At 45.1% G+C, this 12,432-nt stretch overlaps 1 protein-coding gene across 2 annotated transcripts in view; it reads right to left on the bottom strand.

Moving 5' to 3' along the window:
- Nucleotides 1-12,432, bottom strand: part of rswl (roswell) — a 120,196-nt gene that overhangs the window by 84,346 nt on the left and 23,418 nt on the right. For both annotated transcript variants that reach the window (XM_068392739.1, XM_068392746.1), the window contains exon 2: nt 4,166-4,321. In XM_068392739.1, coding sequence (XP_068248840.1) covers nt 4,166-4,299 — 134 coding nt within the window. In that variant the 5' untranslated portion in view covers nt 4,300-4,321. The remainder of the gene's footprint in view (nt 1-4,165; nt 4,322-12,432) is intronic.

Here is a 12,432-nt window from a genome sequence, read left to right as displayed (position 1 = left end):
GTCAGAACTTGCCAAAACGCATGTTCTGACTCTTGCTGTTCTCCTCCTGACGTCGGACTTGCAGCGAAGTCTCCTGTCCCCAAAGGCTCTTCTTGGGGAGAGTCGCGGACGTTCTCCGAGTGGCTAGTTGGCTCCGTCCTGGTCCTTGTAGAGGACTTTGGTAATGTCTTAGAGTCCTTAGACTCCTTCCTGGGAAGGATGTAGGACTCCAACATTGACGAAGATGGTAAGTTCCTTCCAGCCCCCACTTGAGAAGACATCTCAGCGCGAGGAGAGGTTTCCCCCATTGGTGCGATGGGGGAAAGTCTCACCTCACGTGATTCCCCTGAGGACGGGAAGTCCTCGTCCGACAGGGAAGGAGAGATAGTCTGGGGGAAAGAAGTAACCTGCCTCGAAGGCAGAGCTAGAGCTTTCTCCATATCTGGAAGGTAGGCCAGGAACTAGGTCAGTTGGTAAAAGAGAGTAGAGTATCAATCGTTGAAACTTATCTTGCTACCACACTGTGCAATGGCATGGACCAGCATCCCACTACTCGCACCAGTTAAAGAGGGACAGCTTACCTCTGTTTCCCCTCTATCTTCTTCCCCTTGACTCTTTTTTCTCGATGGAGGTTGAGAAGCTAAAAAGGGCTGTAAACTCAGGTCCTTTCCTAGTCCCAAATGGACCGATACGCCAGGGAGAGTTCAAGAGAGTAGCAGTTACATGAGATTGAGGAGCAGGAAAGAAAGCCCCATAAAGGTTTCCACTGTCAAAGGAGTATTCCCAAACTACACAGTGGAGAAAACTTTTTAGCCTTCTTTTGTATCTTCCCAAATCTCACCAATTGGAAAAATAATCAAGTTGTAAGGATCTAAAGTAAAGGTGGACATAAACCTTCATCCCACTATCTTTACCCTCACATTTATGTTGTTCATTGCTACTCTTAGCACAAAATATATCCATATAAACCCTCTGGTGATACTGGCTGTCAAAATTACCATCAGGATCATGAATTTTGGCTAAGGAGCATATTTTCCTACAGTGAGCAAATAACATTATGTGTCAGCCTATCTATGTTGATGTTTCTTGGTGTAACTAACAAAGAAATAAGATAGAAATACACTGACAATTGTATTAGAGATGTTGAATAAATCTTCTATATAGCACTTATGGTTAAATTAATGGATGACACCAATGTGCATTATCATGTCCTCAGAGGGTTAGGAAGTCACAAACAAAATCAACAAACAATTCAGTATAATCAACATAAATAGTTAAGAAATAAACTTTAACAGCAAAGTCAGGGTGCAACACCAGGCCATATAGCAATATCAAAAGTAATTTGTATTTTTTCTAGCTACACAAACCTGAGTCCTTTCCAATAGAGAAATGTCTTCCACAGACCTGGACCGGCCATTGAAATCATTAACGAGGTAGTTAATGACATGTGGTGAGCCTGAGTTGCCCTACCCACCCGTCTGTCCTAAAATAGTGAAAATAAGGTTATAATGATCATAATCAAAAGGGACAGATTTCGGATTTGAATATTGAAAGTATTCTGATTTCTGACTTGTGCACTAACCTAACATGTGTATTTCCTTAAGGAGTGTATCTTTTTAAGAAGAGGTTTGTTTTTGGTCAGATTCTCCATAAAATCCTGACATTGCAGGTTAAAGTTAGTCTTCTGTTAGCTGGGCTTTCATAGTAGAGACTGTGAACCAATTTCTCTCAAAGTCCACATATCATTCATAAAGGAAAAAACCCTCTCATCACAGAATTACTACCTAGTAGACAGATTACTGTGCTATAAATGTTGATGTGTGAAATTTCATTACTCTAGTATCCCTTCCTGAAGGAACTCCTGGAGACCAGACTCCTCATTAAAATGAATGTGTTTGTCAATTGCAATGTTAGGGTATTTTCTTCTGAGGAATTCTATTGCCTTTTAAATTTCCAATCACTGAGGCTGCTTTTTCAGGAAGGGACAGCTGATGTCTTGAAGGTCATCTGCATGCTTACCCCATCCATCAAGATATTTTACTGGTGTCAAAAGAGCACATTGATTTCCTAGGAAAGGTTTCTTTTATGATATCACATTCCTCTAGGTCTCTAAGTGGAAATCTGACCATGACTGGCAGGATATTATCTTCATGTCTTGCCATCAGTTTTGTCTTAAAACTTCTTACAATGGCCACAGACTTAACTGTGGAACAGTTTTGGCCTTCAAGTGTTTTAATTCCTGGATGGCAGAGTGGTGCCGGCTGGTTTCTGACGGAAAGTCAAGAGGGGAATCAGGGATGTGCATGCCGATACTGATGATGGTTTGGCGGGAAATACGGTTTTATGTTCTAGGAAGGTACTCTTGCAAATTATGCCATGCAAAGCTGTTTATCACTTTTGTAATTACATACACTGACAGTGCAAGTAGTACGGGGTGCAATTATGTAAAGTTTGGTCAACATTTTCTTTTCTTTTTTCCCGTATTCCAATTTCAGATCTTTCAGACAGTGAAAACCAGAGACACTTTCTGGGACAGCAGTAGCCAGGGACAGGTCACCGAAAACGGGGATGTTTGGTTACCCTAGTATACCCCTACATTAGTTTTACAGCTAGAAAAGTCACCAAATACTACATTAGGGAGTAAACCCCCAAAACATTTTCTTCTTATATGAGCACCAGTTTGTCTATACTTATAAGGAACGGAAAAGCATGGTTTATCTTTGTTTTCTAATAAGAAATCATGTCCAGAATGACAAATTTACCAAAAACACTAATCAGCAACATATCTTTCACATAGCAACCATAGGCAAGTTACTACACTGATTTCATAAAATCGACAGTGCTTTCATAAGCCACTTATGTGCAAGTTTAACGCTTCTTTCATAAGGAAATTATTTGAGATTCAATAGTCCTTTCATAAGACTTGTTTGCAGTTCTATACTTTTCTACTAACATGTCACACAATGCACATATATAAGAAAGACCTTCCTCATGTCATGACACGTATCAGGTGGCATACTCAGATACACACCACAGTCTAATTACTTGAGATGTGCCAGTACTGTTTACTGGTACGACACAAGTAATTATAAAAGGGGGAGACATGTATCAGACGAGGGTGACTTGGATCAGCCCATGGATGCCATGCGTTGGCCTGGGGATGATGAGCATCGGCTTGGGGGATCATGAATTGGTGGGCTATGCATTGAACCCCAAGTGACTGTGAATCGGCCCGCCATGGTACCTGGTGGCGTCCACCTCCACAAATGAGAGGAAGTCTCGTCAAGAGCTCCATTTTTGCGCATGTGGTTGGACTTCTTTGACCTTTTCTTCACATTACTATACTATTCTTCTACTTCTCAAAAGAAGCGTCAGAATGAAAATCGTAAGAGAAATGAGAGGAGGATGAAGAAGATGGAAGGGAACTAATTGATTTTTTTGCTTACCGACTTTCTTCTCACACTCTGCAAGCAGAGAAGTCAAGGTCTAAGCGTAAAGGTGACACTTATGCACTAAGTACAGTTATTACCACTGGGATCATTGGTTCCAGGGTCACTGACGCTGCTGGTACTGGAATTATTGCTGAATCACTGGCGTCACCACTCGGGTACTGGCACTTGGATCACCGAGGCAAAGTACCCTTAGCTACCCGCTCCTTAAAAAAGACACCGAGGGCTTACCTGCAAAACCTTAGGAGGGCCAAGCAGAGTTCCAACAAAGATGACATCATACTCCTATTAACCCTTTTGCCCCCAAAGGACGTACTGGTACGTTTCACAAAACTCATCCCTTTACCCCCATGGACGTACCGGTACGTCCTTGCAAAAAAATGCTATAAAAAATTTTTTTATCATATTTTTGATAATTTTTTGAGACAATTCAGGCATTTTCCAAGAGAATGAGACCAACCTGACCTCTCTATGACAAAAATTAAGGCTGTTAGAGCAATTTAAAAAAAATATACTGCAAAATGTGCTGGGAAAAAAATAACCCCCTGGGGGTTAAGGGTTGGAAATTTCCAAATAGCCTGGGGGTAAAAAGGTTAAAAGACGAGGGTTTCTATGCGTATAAGAACAAACAGTACTATGCATATACTTACCTTCTTACTTGGCCAAATTGATTATAACTTACTTTACTTTGAATATGAATGCAAAAATAGTATACTGTATGTTACACAGTAACTTACCATACACAAGTATGTTGAACAGAAATTGAAGAGTGTAATCTCACTGCACAAGATGGTGTAAAATATGAATATGGACTTCTGCAGAGAAGGGACACTGCACTCCCTATACCTCTATGACAGATTGTTGGGACCATTGTCCTGATTAATTTGCTTTATCTGGCAAAAGAAATGATAAAGAATTCATAAGACTGGTAAAACTAACCTCTTAGCTTGTAATAATATGTTATTTTGATTATAAAATGTTATTTTCATTAGTAAAATAAATTTTTGAATATACTTACCCGGTGATTATATAAGCTGCAGCTCTGCTGCTCGACAGAAAACTCTACGGAAAAAATCCGCCAGCGATCGCTATGCAGGAAGGGGGTGTACTTCAACAGCGCCATCTGTCGTGCAGGTACTCAGTACTCATTGTAAACAAAGAACTCAATTTTCTCCTCGGTCCACTGCGTCTCTATTGGGGAGGAAGGGAGGGTCCTTTAATATATAATCACCGGGTAAGTATATTCAAAAATTTATTTTATAATCAAAATAACATTTTTCAATATTTAACTTAGCCGGTGATTATATAAGCTGATTCACACCCAGGGGGGTGGGTAGAGACCAGCAATAAATGTTTACATTATTATGAGCTAAGGATTTTTTTATTTCATTTTAGAAGTTATCAAAATAACAAAAACAAAATAAATAAGTACCTGGTAAGGAAGTCGACTTGAACAATTACTCTGCCTTTTTAAGTACGTCTTCCCTACGGAGCCTCGCGATCCTCTTAGGATGCTGAGCGACCCCTAGGATCTGAAGTATGAAGGGTTGCAACCCATACCACAGGACCTCATCAAAACCTCTAATCTAGGCGCTTCTCAAGAAAAGAATTTGACCACCCGCCAAATCAACCAGGATGCGAAAGGCTTCTTAGCCTTCCGGACAACCCAAAAACAACAATAAAAACATTTCAAGAGAAAGATTAAAAAAGGTTATGGAATTAGGGGATTGTAGTGGTTGAGCCCTCACCCACTACTGCACTCGCTGCTACGAATGGTCCCAGGGTGTAGCAGTTCTCGTAAAGAGACTGGACATCTTTAAGATAAAAAGACGCGAACACTGACTTGCTTCTCCAATAGGTTGCGTCCATTATACTTCGCAGAGATCTATTTTGTTTAAAGGCCACTGAAGTTGCGACAGCTCTAACTTCATGTGTCCTTACCTTCAGCAAAGCTTGGTCTTCCCCACTCAGATGTGAACGAGCTTCTCGTATTAACAGTCTGATAAAATAGGATAAAGCATTCTTTGACATAGGCAAAGATGGTTTCTTAACTGAACACCATAAAGCTTCTGACTGTCCTCGTAAAGGTTTAGTTCGTCTTATATAGAACTTAAGAGCTCTCACAGGGCATAAGACTCTTTCTAGTTCATTTCCAACCATATTCGATAGGCTTGGAATATCGAACGATTTCGGCCAAGGACGAGAGGGTAACTCGTTTTTGGCTAGAAAACCAAGTTGAAGAGAACATGTAGCCGTTTCAGATGAAAATCCGATGTTCCTGCTGAAGGCGTGAATCTCACTGACTCTTTAGCTGTGGCTAAGCAAACCAGGAAAAGAGTCTTTAAAGTGAGATCTTTAAAGGAGGCTGATTGTAGAGGCTCGAACCTTTCTGACATGAGGAATCTTAGTACCACGTCTAAATTCCAACCGGGTGTAGCCAAACGACGCTCCTTCGTGGTCTCAAAAGACTTAAGGAGGTCCTGTAGATCTTTGTTGTTGGAAAGATCTAAGCCTCTGTGACGGAAGACTGATGCCAACATGCTTCTGTAACCCTTGATAGTGGGAGCTGAAAGAGATCGTTCTTTCCTCAGGTATAAAAGGAAGTCAGCTATTTGAGTTACAGAGGTACTGGTCGAGGATACAGATACTGATTTGCACCAGTTCCGGAAGACTTCCCACTTCGATTGGTAGACTCTAAGGGTGGATGTCCTCCTTGCTCTAGCAATCGCCCTGGCTGCCTCCTTCGAAAAACCTCTAGCTCTCGAGAGTCTTTCGATAGTCTGAAGGCAGTCAGACGAAGAGCGTGGAGGCCTTGGTGTACCTTCTTTACGTGTGGCTGACGTAGAAGGTCCACCCTTAGAGGAAGAGTTCTGGGAACGTCCACTAGCCATCGAAGTACCTCGGTGAACCATTCTCTCGCGGGCCAGAGGGGAGCAACTAACGTCAACCTTGTCCCTTCGTGAGAGGCGAACTTCTGCAGTACCTTGTTGACAATCTTGAATGGGGGGAATGCATATAGGTCTAGATGTGACCAATCTAGGAGAAAGGCATCTATATGAACTGCTGCTGGGTCCGGGATTGGTGAACAATATATTGGGAGCCTCTTGGTCATCGAGGTTGCGAAGAGATCTATGGTAGGCTGGCCCCATGTGGCCCAAAGTCTCTTGCACACATCCTTGTGTAGGGTCCATTCTGTTGGAATGATTTGTCCCTTCCGACTGAGGCAATCTGCCATGACATTCAAGTTGCCTTGGATGAACCTCGTTACTAGTGAAATGTTTAGATCTTTTGACCAGGTGAGGAGGTCCCTTGCGATCTCGTACAACGTCATAGAGTGGGTCCCTCCTTGTTTGGAGATGTACGCCAAAGCCGTGGTGTTGTCCGAGTTCACCTCCACCACTTTGCCTTGAAGGAGAGACTTGAAGCTTTTCAAGGCCAGATGAACTGCCAGTAGCTCCTTGCAGTTGATATGCATTGTCCTTTGACTCGAGTCCCAAGTTCCCGAGCATTCCCGACCGTCTAATGTCGCGCCCCAGCCCGTGTCCGATGCGTCCGAGAAGAGAACGTGGTTGGGAGTCTGAACAGCCAGGGGCAGACCCTCTCTGAGACTGATACTGTCCTTCCACCAAGTCAGGGCAGACTTCATCTTCTCGGAAATGGGGATCGAGACCGCTTCTAGCGTCTTGTCCTTTTTCCAGTAAACAGCTAGGTGAAATTGAAGAGGACGGGGGTGTAGTGTTCCTAACGATATGAACTGTTCCAGGGATGATAGTGTCCCTATCAGACTCATCCACTGCCTGACTGAACATCATTCCTTCTTCAGCATGTTCTGGATGCATAACTGGGCTTGACTTGTTCTGGGGGCCGACGGAAAAACCCGAAAAGCTAGACTGTGAATCTCCATCCCTAAATACACAATAGTTTGGGATGGGACCACTTGAGACTTTTCCATATTGACAAGGAGACCCAATTCCTTGGTCAGATCTAGAGTCCACTTTAGATCCTTCAGACAGCGACGACTGGAAGAAGCTCTTAGAAGCCAGTCGTCCAAATAGAGGGAGACTCTGATGTCCGCTAAATGAAGGAATTTGGCTACATTCCTCATCAGCCTCGTAAACACAAGAGGAGCTGTGCTTAGGCCAAAGCACAGGGCTTGAAACTGGTAGACAACCTTTTCGTAAACAAATCTCAGGAAAGGTTGGGAGTCTGGGTGGATGGAGACATGGAAGTATGCGTCCCTTAGGTCTAAAGAGACCATCCAGTCTTCCCTTCTGACCGCTGCTAGAACGGACTTTGTGGTCTCCATGGAGAACGTCTGCTTTGTGACAAAGACATTCAGCGCACTGACGTCTAGCACCGGCCTCCACCCTCCTGTCTTCTTTGCCACTAAGAAGAGACGGTTGTAGAAGCCCGGGGTTTGATGGTCCAGGACTTTGACTACCGCTCCCTTTTCTAGTAAGAGAGACACCTCCTGTTTCAATGCTTGTCTCTTGTCTTCCTCCCTGTACCTGGGAGAGAGATCGATGGGAGACGTTGCTAGAGGGGGTATTCGTACAAACGGGATCTTGTACCCCTCTCTGAGCAACCTCACAGATTGTGCATCTGCGCCTCTCTTCTCCCAGGTCTGCCAGAAGTTCTTGAGTCTGGCTCCCACTGCTGTCTGAAGAAGTTGGCAGTCAGACTCTGCCTTTAAAGGACTTGGTTCCTTTCTTCTTCCCACGTCTCCCTTCGGCACGAGCACCTCCTCTGCTGGAGGCTCTGCCACGAAAGGGCGGAATAAATCGGGACGCTGGAGTGTCCATCCTTGGTCTAGTTGACAAGGTAGGCAAAGGGGTGGCTTTGCGGGCAGAGGACGCAACCAGGTCATGTGTGTCCTTCTGTATCAAAGAAGCAGCAATCTCCTTAATCAAGTCCTCTGGAAAAAGGCACTTAGAAAGAGGAGCAAACAGAAGTTCGGATCTTTGACACGGTGTCACTCCAGCTGACAGGAAAGAGCAAAGGTTCTCACGCTTCTTGAGGACTCCGGAAACGAACGATGCAGCAAGCTCACTAGACCCGTCACGTATGGCCTTGTCCATGCAGGACATGATGAGCAAGGAAGATTCCTTCTCAGTCGGGGAGATCTTCCTGCTCAAAGCTCCCAGACACCAGTCTAAGAAGTTGAAGATCTCGAAGGCTCTATATATCCCTTTCAACAGATGGTCTAGGTCCGAAGGAGACCAGCATATCTTAGAGCGTCTCATGGCTAGCCTGCGGGGAGAGTCTACAAGACTTGAGAAGTCGCCCTGGGCAGAGGCAGGAACTCCCAAGCCGAGAACTTCTCCCGTGGCATACCAGACGCTCGATCTGGAAGAGAGTCTAGCAGGGGGAAACGTAAAGGCTGTCTTCCCTAGACTCTTTTTGGACTGCATCCATTCTCCTCATACTCGTAAAGCTCTCTTGGACGAGCGTGCGAGGACGAGTCTAGTAAAGGCAGGCGAGGATGACTGCGTACCTAAAGCAAACTCTGATGAGGAGAGCGCGGAGCCACAGACACAAACTGGTCCGGAAACATCTCTTTGAACAGAGCAAGAACTTTTCTAAAGTCCAAAGAGGGTTGCGTGGACTTGGGCTCGTCAAGGTCCGAATGTGGTTCATCAACGTGTGCCGCATCGTCATCATCAGAGAGTCCATCATCCGAGTATTGAGGAGGAAGCGGCAATGGAGTAGGTATCGGCAATGGAGTAGGTATCGGCTGGTTAGCTGAGTCCGGTCGCACGGGTGCACGCGTGACTGAACCGGACGCAACGTCATGGAACTGTTGCCCAGTCTGTGAGCTGGCAACAACCATAGCAGCGCGGGGACGCACAGCGTCTACTCCAGACTGTCTAGCCTGATGTGGGAGAGCAGTGGCAACCACACAGGGTTGCGGAGGTTGACGCACCGCGTCAAAACAAAACAACTCTGATGGTTGTTGTACCTCGCGAACGTCAACGGAAGGTTCCGTGCGTCGCTGAACGTCAACATGCGGCTGGCAGGGAACACTGGAACGCATGGGTGGCGGGACTCTCTCAGCTGGAGGGCGCAAGAAGGTCGCCTCAGCGTCCACAGGACGCACAACCGAGTGTGTGGTTGGTTGTAGGCCAGAGGCTGGTGCAGCAGCAACCTTCTCCGCACGAAAGTCCTGCATCAGTGACGTTAATTGGAACTGCATGGTCTGCAGCAAAGACCACTTAGGGTCTGCAGGAGCAGGTGCGGCGACAGACGGTGTAACTGCCTGAGGCGGTACCGCTTTGCCTCTCTTAGGAGGTGAGCAGTCATCGGAAGACTGCAGCGAGTCCGAACTGACCCAGTGGCTACAACTGGGCCGTTGGACTTGCGCGGAAGGGACCGACTTGCGCTTAAGAGGTCGTGAGACCTTGGTCCATGGTTTCTTACGAGAAACCTCTTCCGCAGACGAGGAATAAATGGGCTCACTCGTCTTTGTGTGGGTGGGGCGATCTTGGGTAGATACGCCCGAAACCACGGAGGGAACGTCTGTTCGCTGATTAAAGCCTCTCGAACCCATTGGTCGTACGACATTGCTTCTCCCCTGGACTTGGGAGCTTGCAAGAGGTCCCGGACTAGGAGGACGACAGGGACGAACAGACGAACCCCCAAGCGCAACACTATCCACAACACTATCACTCACTTTACCACTTCCCACTGCACTTTTACACTTCAGCTCCTTGACGTCCGCCATGAGCTGGTTACGGTCACTAGCCAGGGACTCAACTCTCTCACCCAGAGCTTGGATGGCACGCATCATGTCAGCCATCGAAGGTTCCTGAGTGCCAGAAGGGGGATTAGGAGCAACCACTACAGGGGAAGGAATAGGTTGTGGGGCATGAGGAGAGGAAAAATCAACAGAACGAGATGAACTTCTCCTGACTCTATCTCTCTCTAGCCTACGTGTATATTTTTGGAATTCGATAAAATCGAATTCCGAAAGCCCAACGCATTCCTCACATCGATCTTCCAATTGACAGGTTTTATCCCGACAATTGGAACAAACGGTGTGAGGATCGATAGAGGCCTTCGGAAGACGCCTTGAACAGTCCCTAGCATTACACTTCCTGAATTTTGGGACTTGAGAAGGGTCAGCCATTTTGAATTGGTCAAAGGGGAATTCAAAAACTATCCAAAGTCATCAACAAATAAACCGATATCAAAAAAAGAATGCAAGGATTTATTGAAGAGAAAGCCTGCACAGCGAAAGCTCAAAACTAGAATAGTGTACTTCACCAAATAGTTGTGAAAACAAATCCAGTTAGCAACAGCGAATTAGTAGGTCTTGCCGGTAGCACGAGAGAGAGAAAATTGAGTTCTTTGTTTACAATGAGTACTGAGTACCTGCACGACAGATGGCGCTGTTGAAGTACACCCCCTTCCTGCATAGCGATCACTGGCGGATTTTTTCCGTAGAGTTTTCTGTCGAGCAGCAGAGCTGCAGCTTATATAATCACCGGCTAAGTTAAATATTGAAAAAATAATAATAATAATAATAATAATAATAATAATAATAATAATAATAATAATAAGAAGAAGAAAAATCTTAAAAGTAATTTTCATTTCTTATAACTACAGTACAGTATGTAAACATGAGTCTTTTAATAGGAGTAAAACTTCAAGATGGAATAGCCAATGTTAAAAACTTAATGAGGTAGTTATAAATACTTTTGACCTTAGGCTTGGGAGTTGAGGAATGGTTGAGGCAGGAAGCGTAGCTTGAAGGACTCAGGTTTGTATAATTAGGAAAAGATATCTCTGAAGGATATGGCTAACAGAGAAGTTTGTTCCAAGGAGTACTGTAGTTCTTCTGGAGCGTAACCAAATGTGTTAAGAAGTCTGGATGCTACTCATCTTTTGGTAATCTGAGAGCCACCTGGGTCATCCAGAGACCTTGTTGAGCATCGGGATGATAACACGACACGACCAGAGAACTTGCTGAAGCTTACGACCCGAGAGAGCATGCGGCCTACCTTGGTTTGCCCTCAGGGCACGTTTTCCTCCGCTAGGCCTACCATTATAGAAAATGGGAGTAGGGTAAACTACATAACACTCTGGTCGTTTGAGAGGAGGTTCCAGGTAACTCCTAAGAAAGTGTTTCGAGATAAGTCTCTGTGTTGGAACAAATTTGGTTTATCAATTGGAAAATATGATTGAACAGGGGGAAAGGGGTAGGTGTACAGGTGATCCCATGGGCGTTGGACTGTGTTTTTGAACACTTCCCATGGTTCTAAAAAGGGAAAACCAATCACAAGGAATTTCCTGTTAAGCCATGTCAATCACCAGTGTTCCCCAAAGTAAGGAGCCATTCAGTCCAGGGAGGAAAAGAGCACTCTGAGCCTACATCCTGCTCAGGAATGAACCTTAAATACAGCTCCACAGTGTTTTCCACTGAAATTACTCCAATCTTCAGAGGAGCTCGAGACTGTTAGGATCAGCCAGTCGTCCGAAGTTTTCCAAGACGAGGCCGATCCTGAAGGGAAAGGTTGATCTTAGGGTAGAAACCCCTGTGACAACCCTTAGTGCTTGGCTAAACTGAAGCACCATTCCCTGACATGACAGGGTGAAGACATATGTCATAAATAGAGGACTAGGAGTATTAGTCCTGGTGGTCGATCCTGTACAGGAAGCCATGGGCTAAAAGTTTGTATGATTGCAAGCCTTCCCTTTGTATGACAGGGATATAATATCAAACTCATTCCACAAGGATAGGCTAAACTAGAGACTTCTGTAAGAGGTGACCGAAGAAGCTCGGTGGTATCTTGATGAACCGCATATTCTCGTGAGACCAGATATTCCGATCGCAAGGATAATGAGAGACCGCTTCCCACCTCCTAAAGGAAGATGGACGAGACAAGAGAGTGTCTCTTGCGGGTTGAATGTGGACTCCGTCCAGCGAAAAACCTGAGCCGAGTATTTCGAGCTTGTAAGAGGGTTTTACTATTACTGGAAAAACCTCACTCTAGGATGACATGAG

This window comes from Palaemon carinicauda, chromosome 1, assembly GCF_036898095.1.
Source record: "Palaemon carinicauda isolate YSFRI2023 chromosome 1, ASM3689809v2, whole genome shotgun sequence".
NCBI classification, from domain to species: domain Eukaryota; kingdom Metazoa; phylum Arthropoda; class Malacostraca; order Decapoda; family Palaemonidae; genus Palaemon; species Palaemon carinicauda.
The sequence above is the reverse complement of the archived record's forward strand: the minus strand, read 5'-3'. Positions and strand labels throughout refer to the sequence as shown.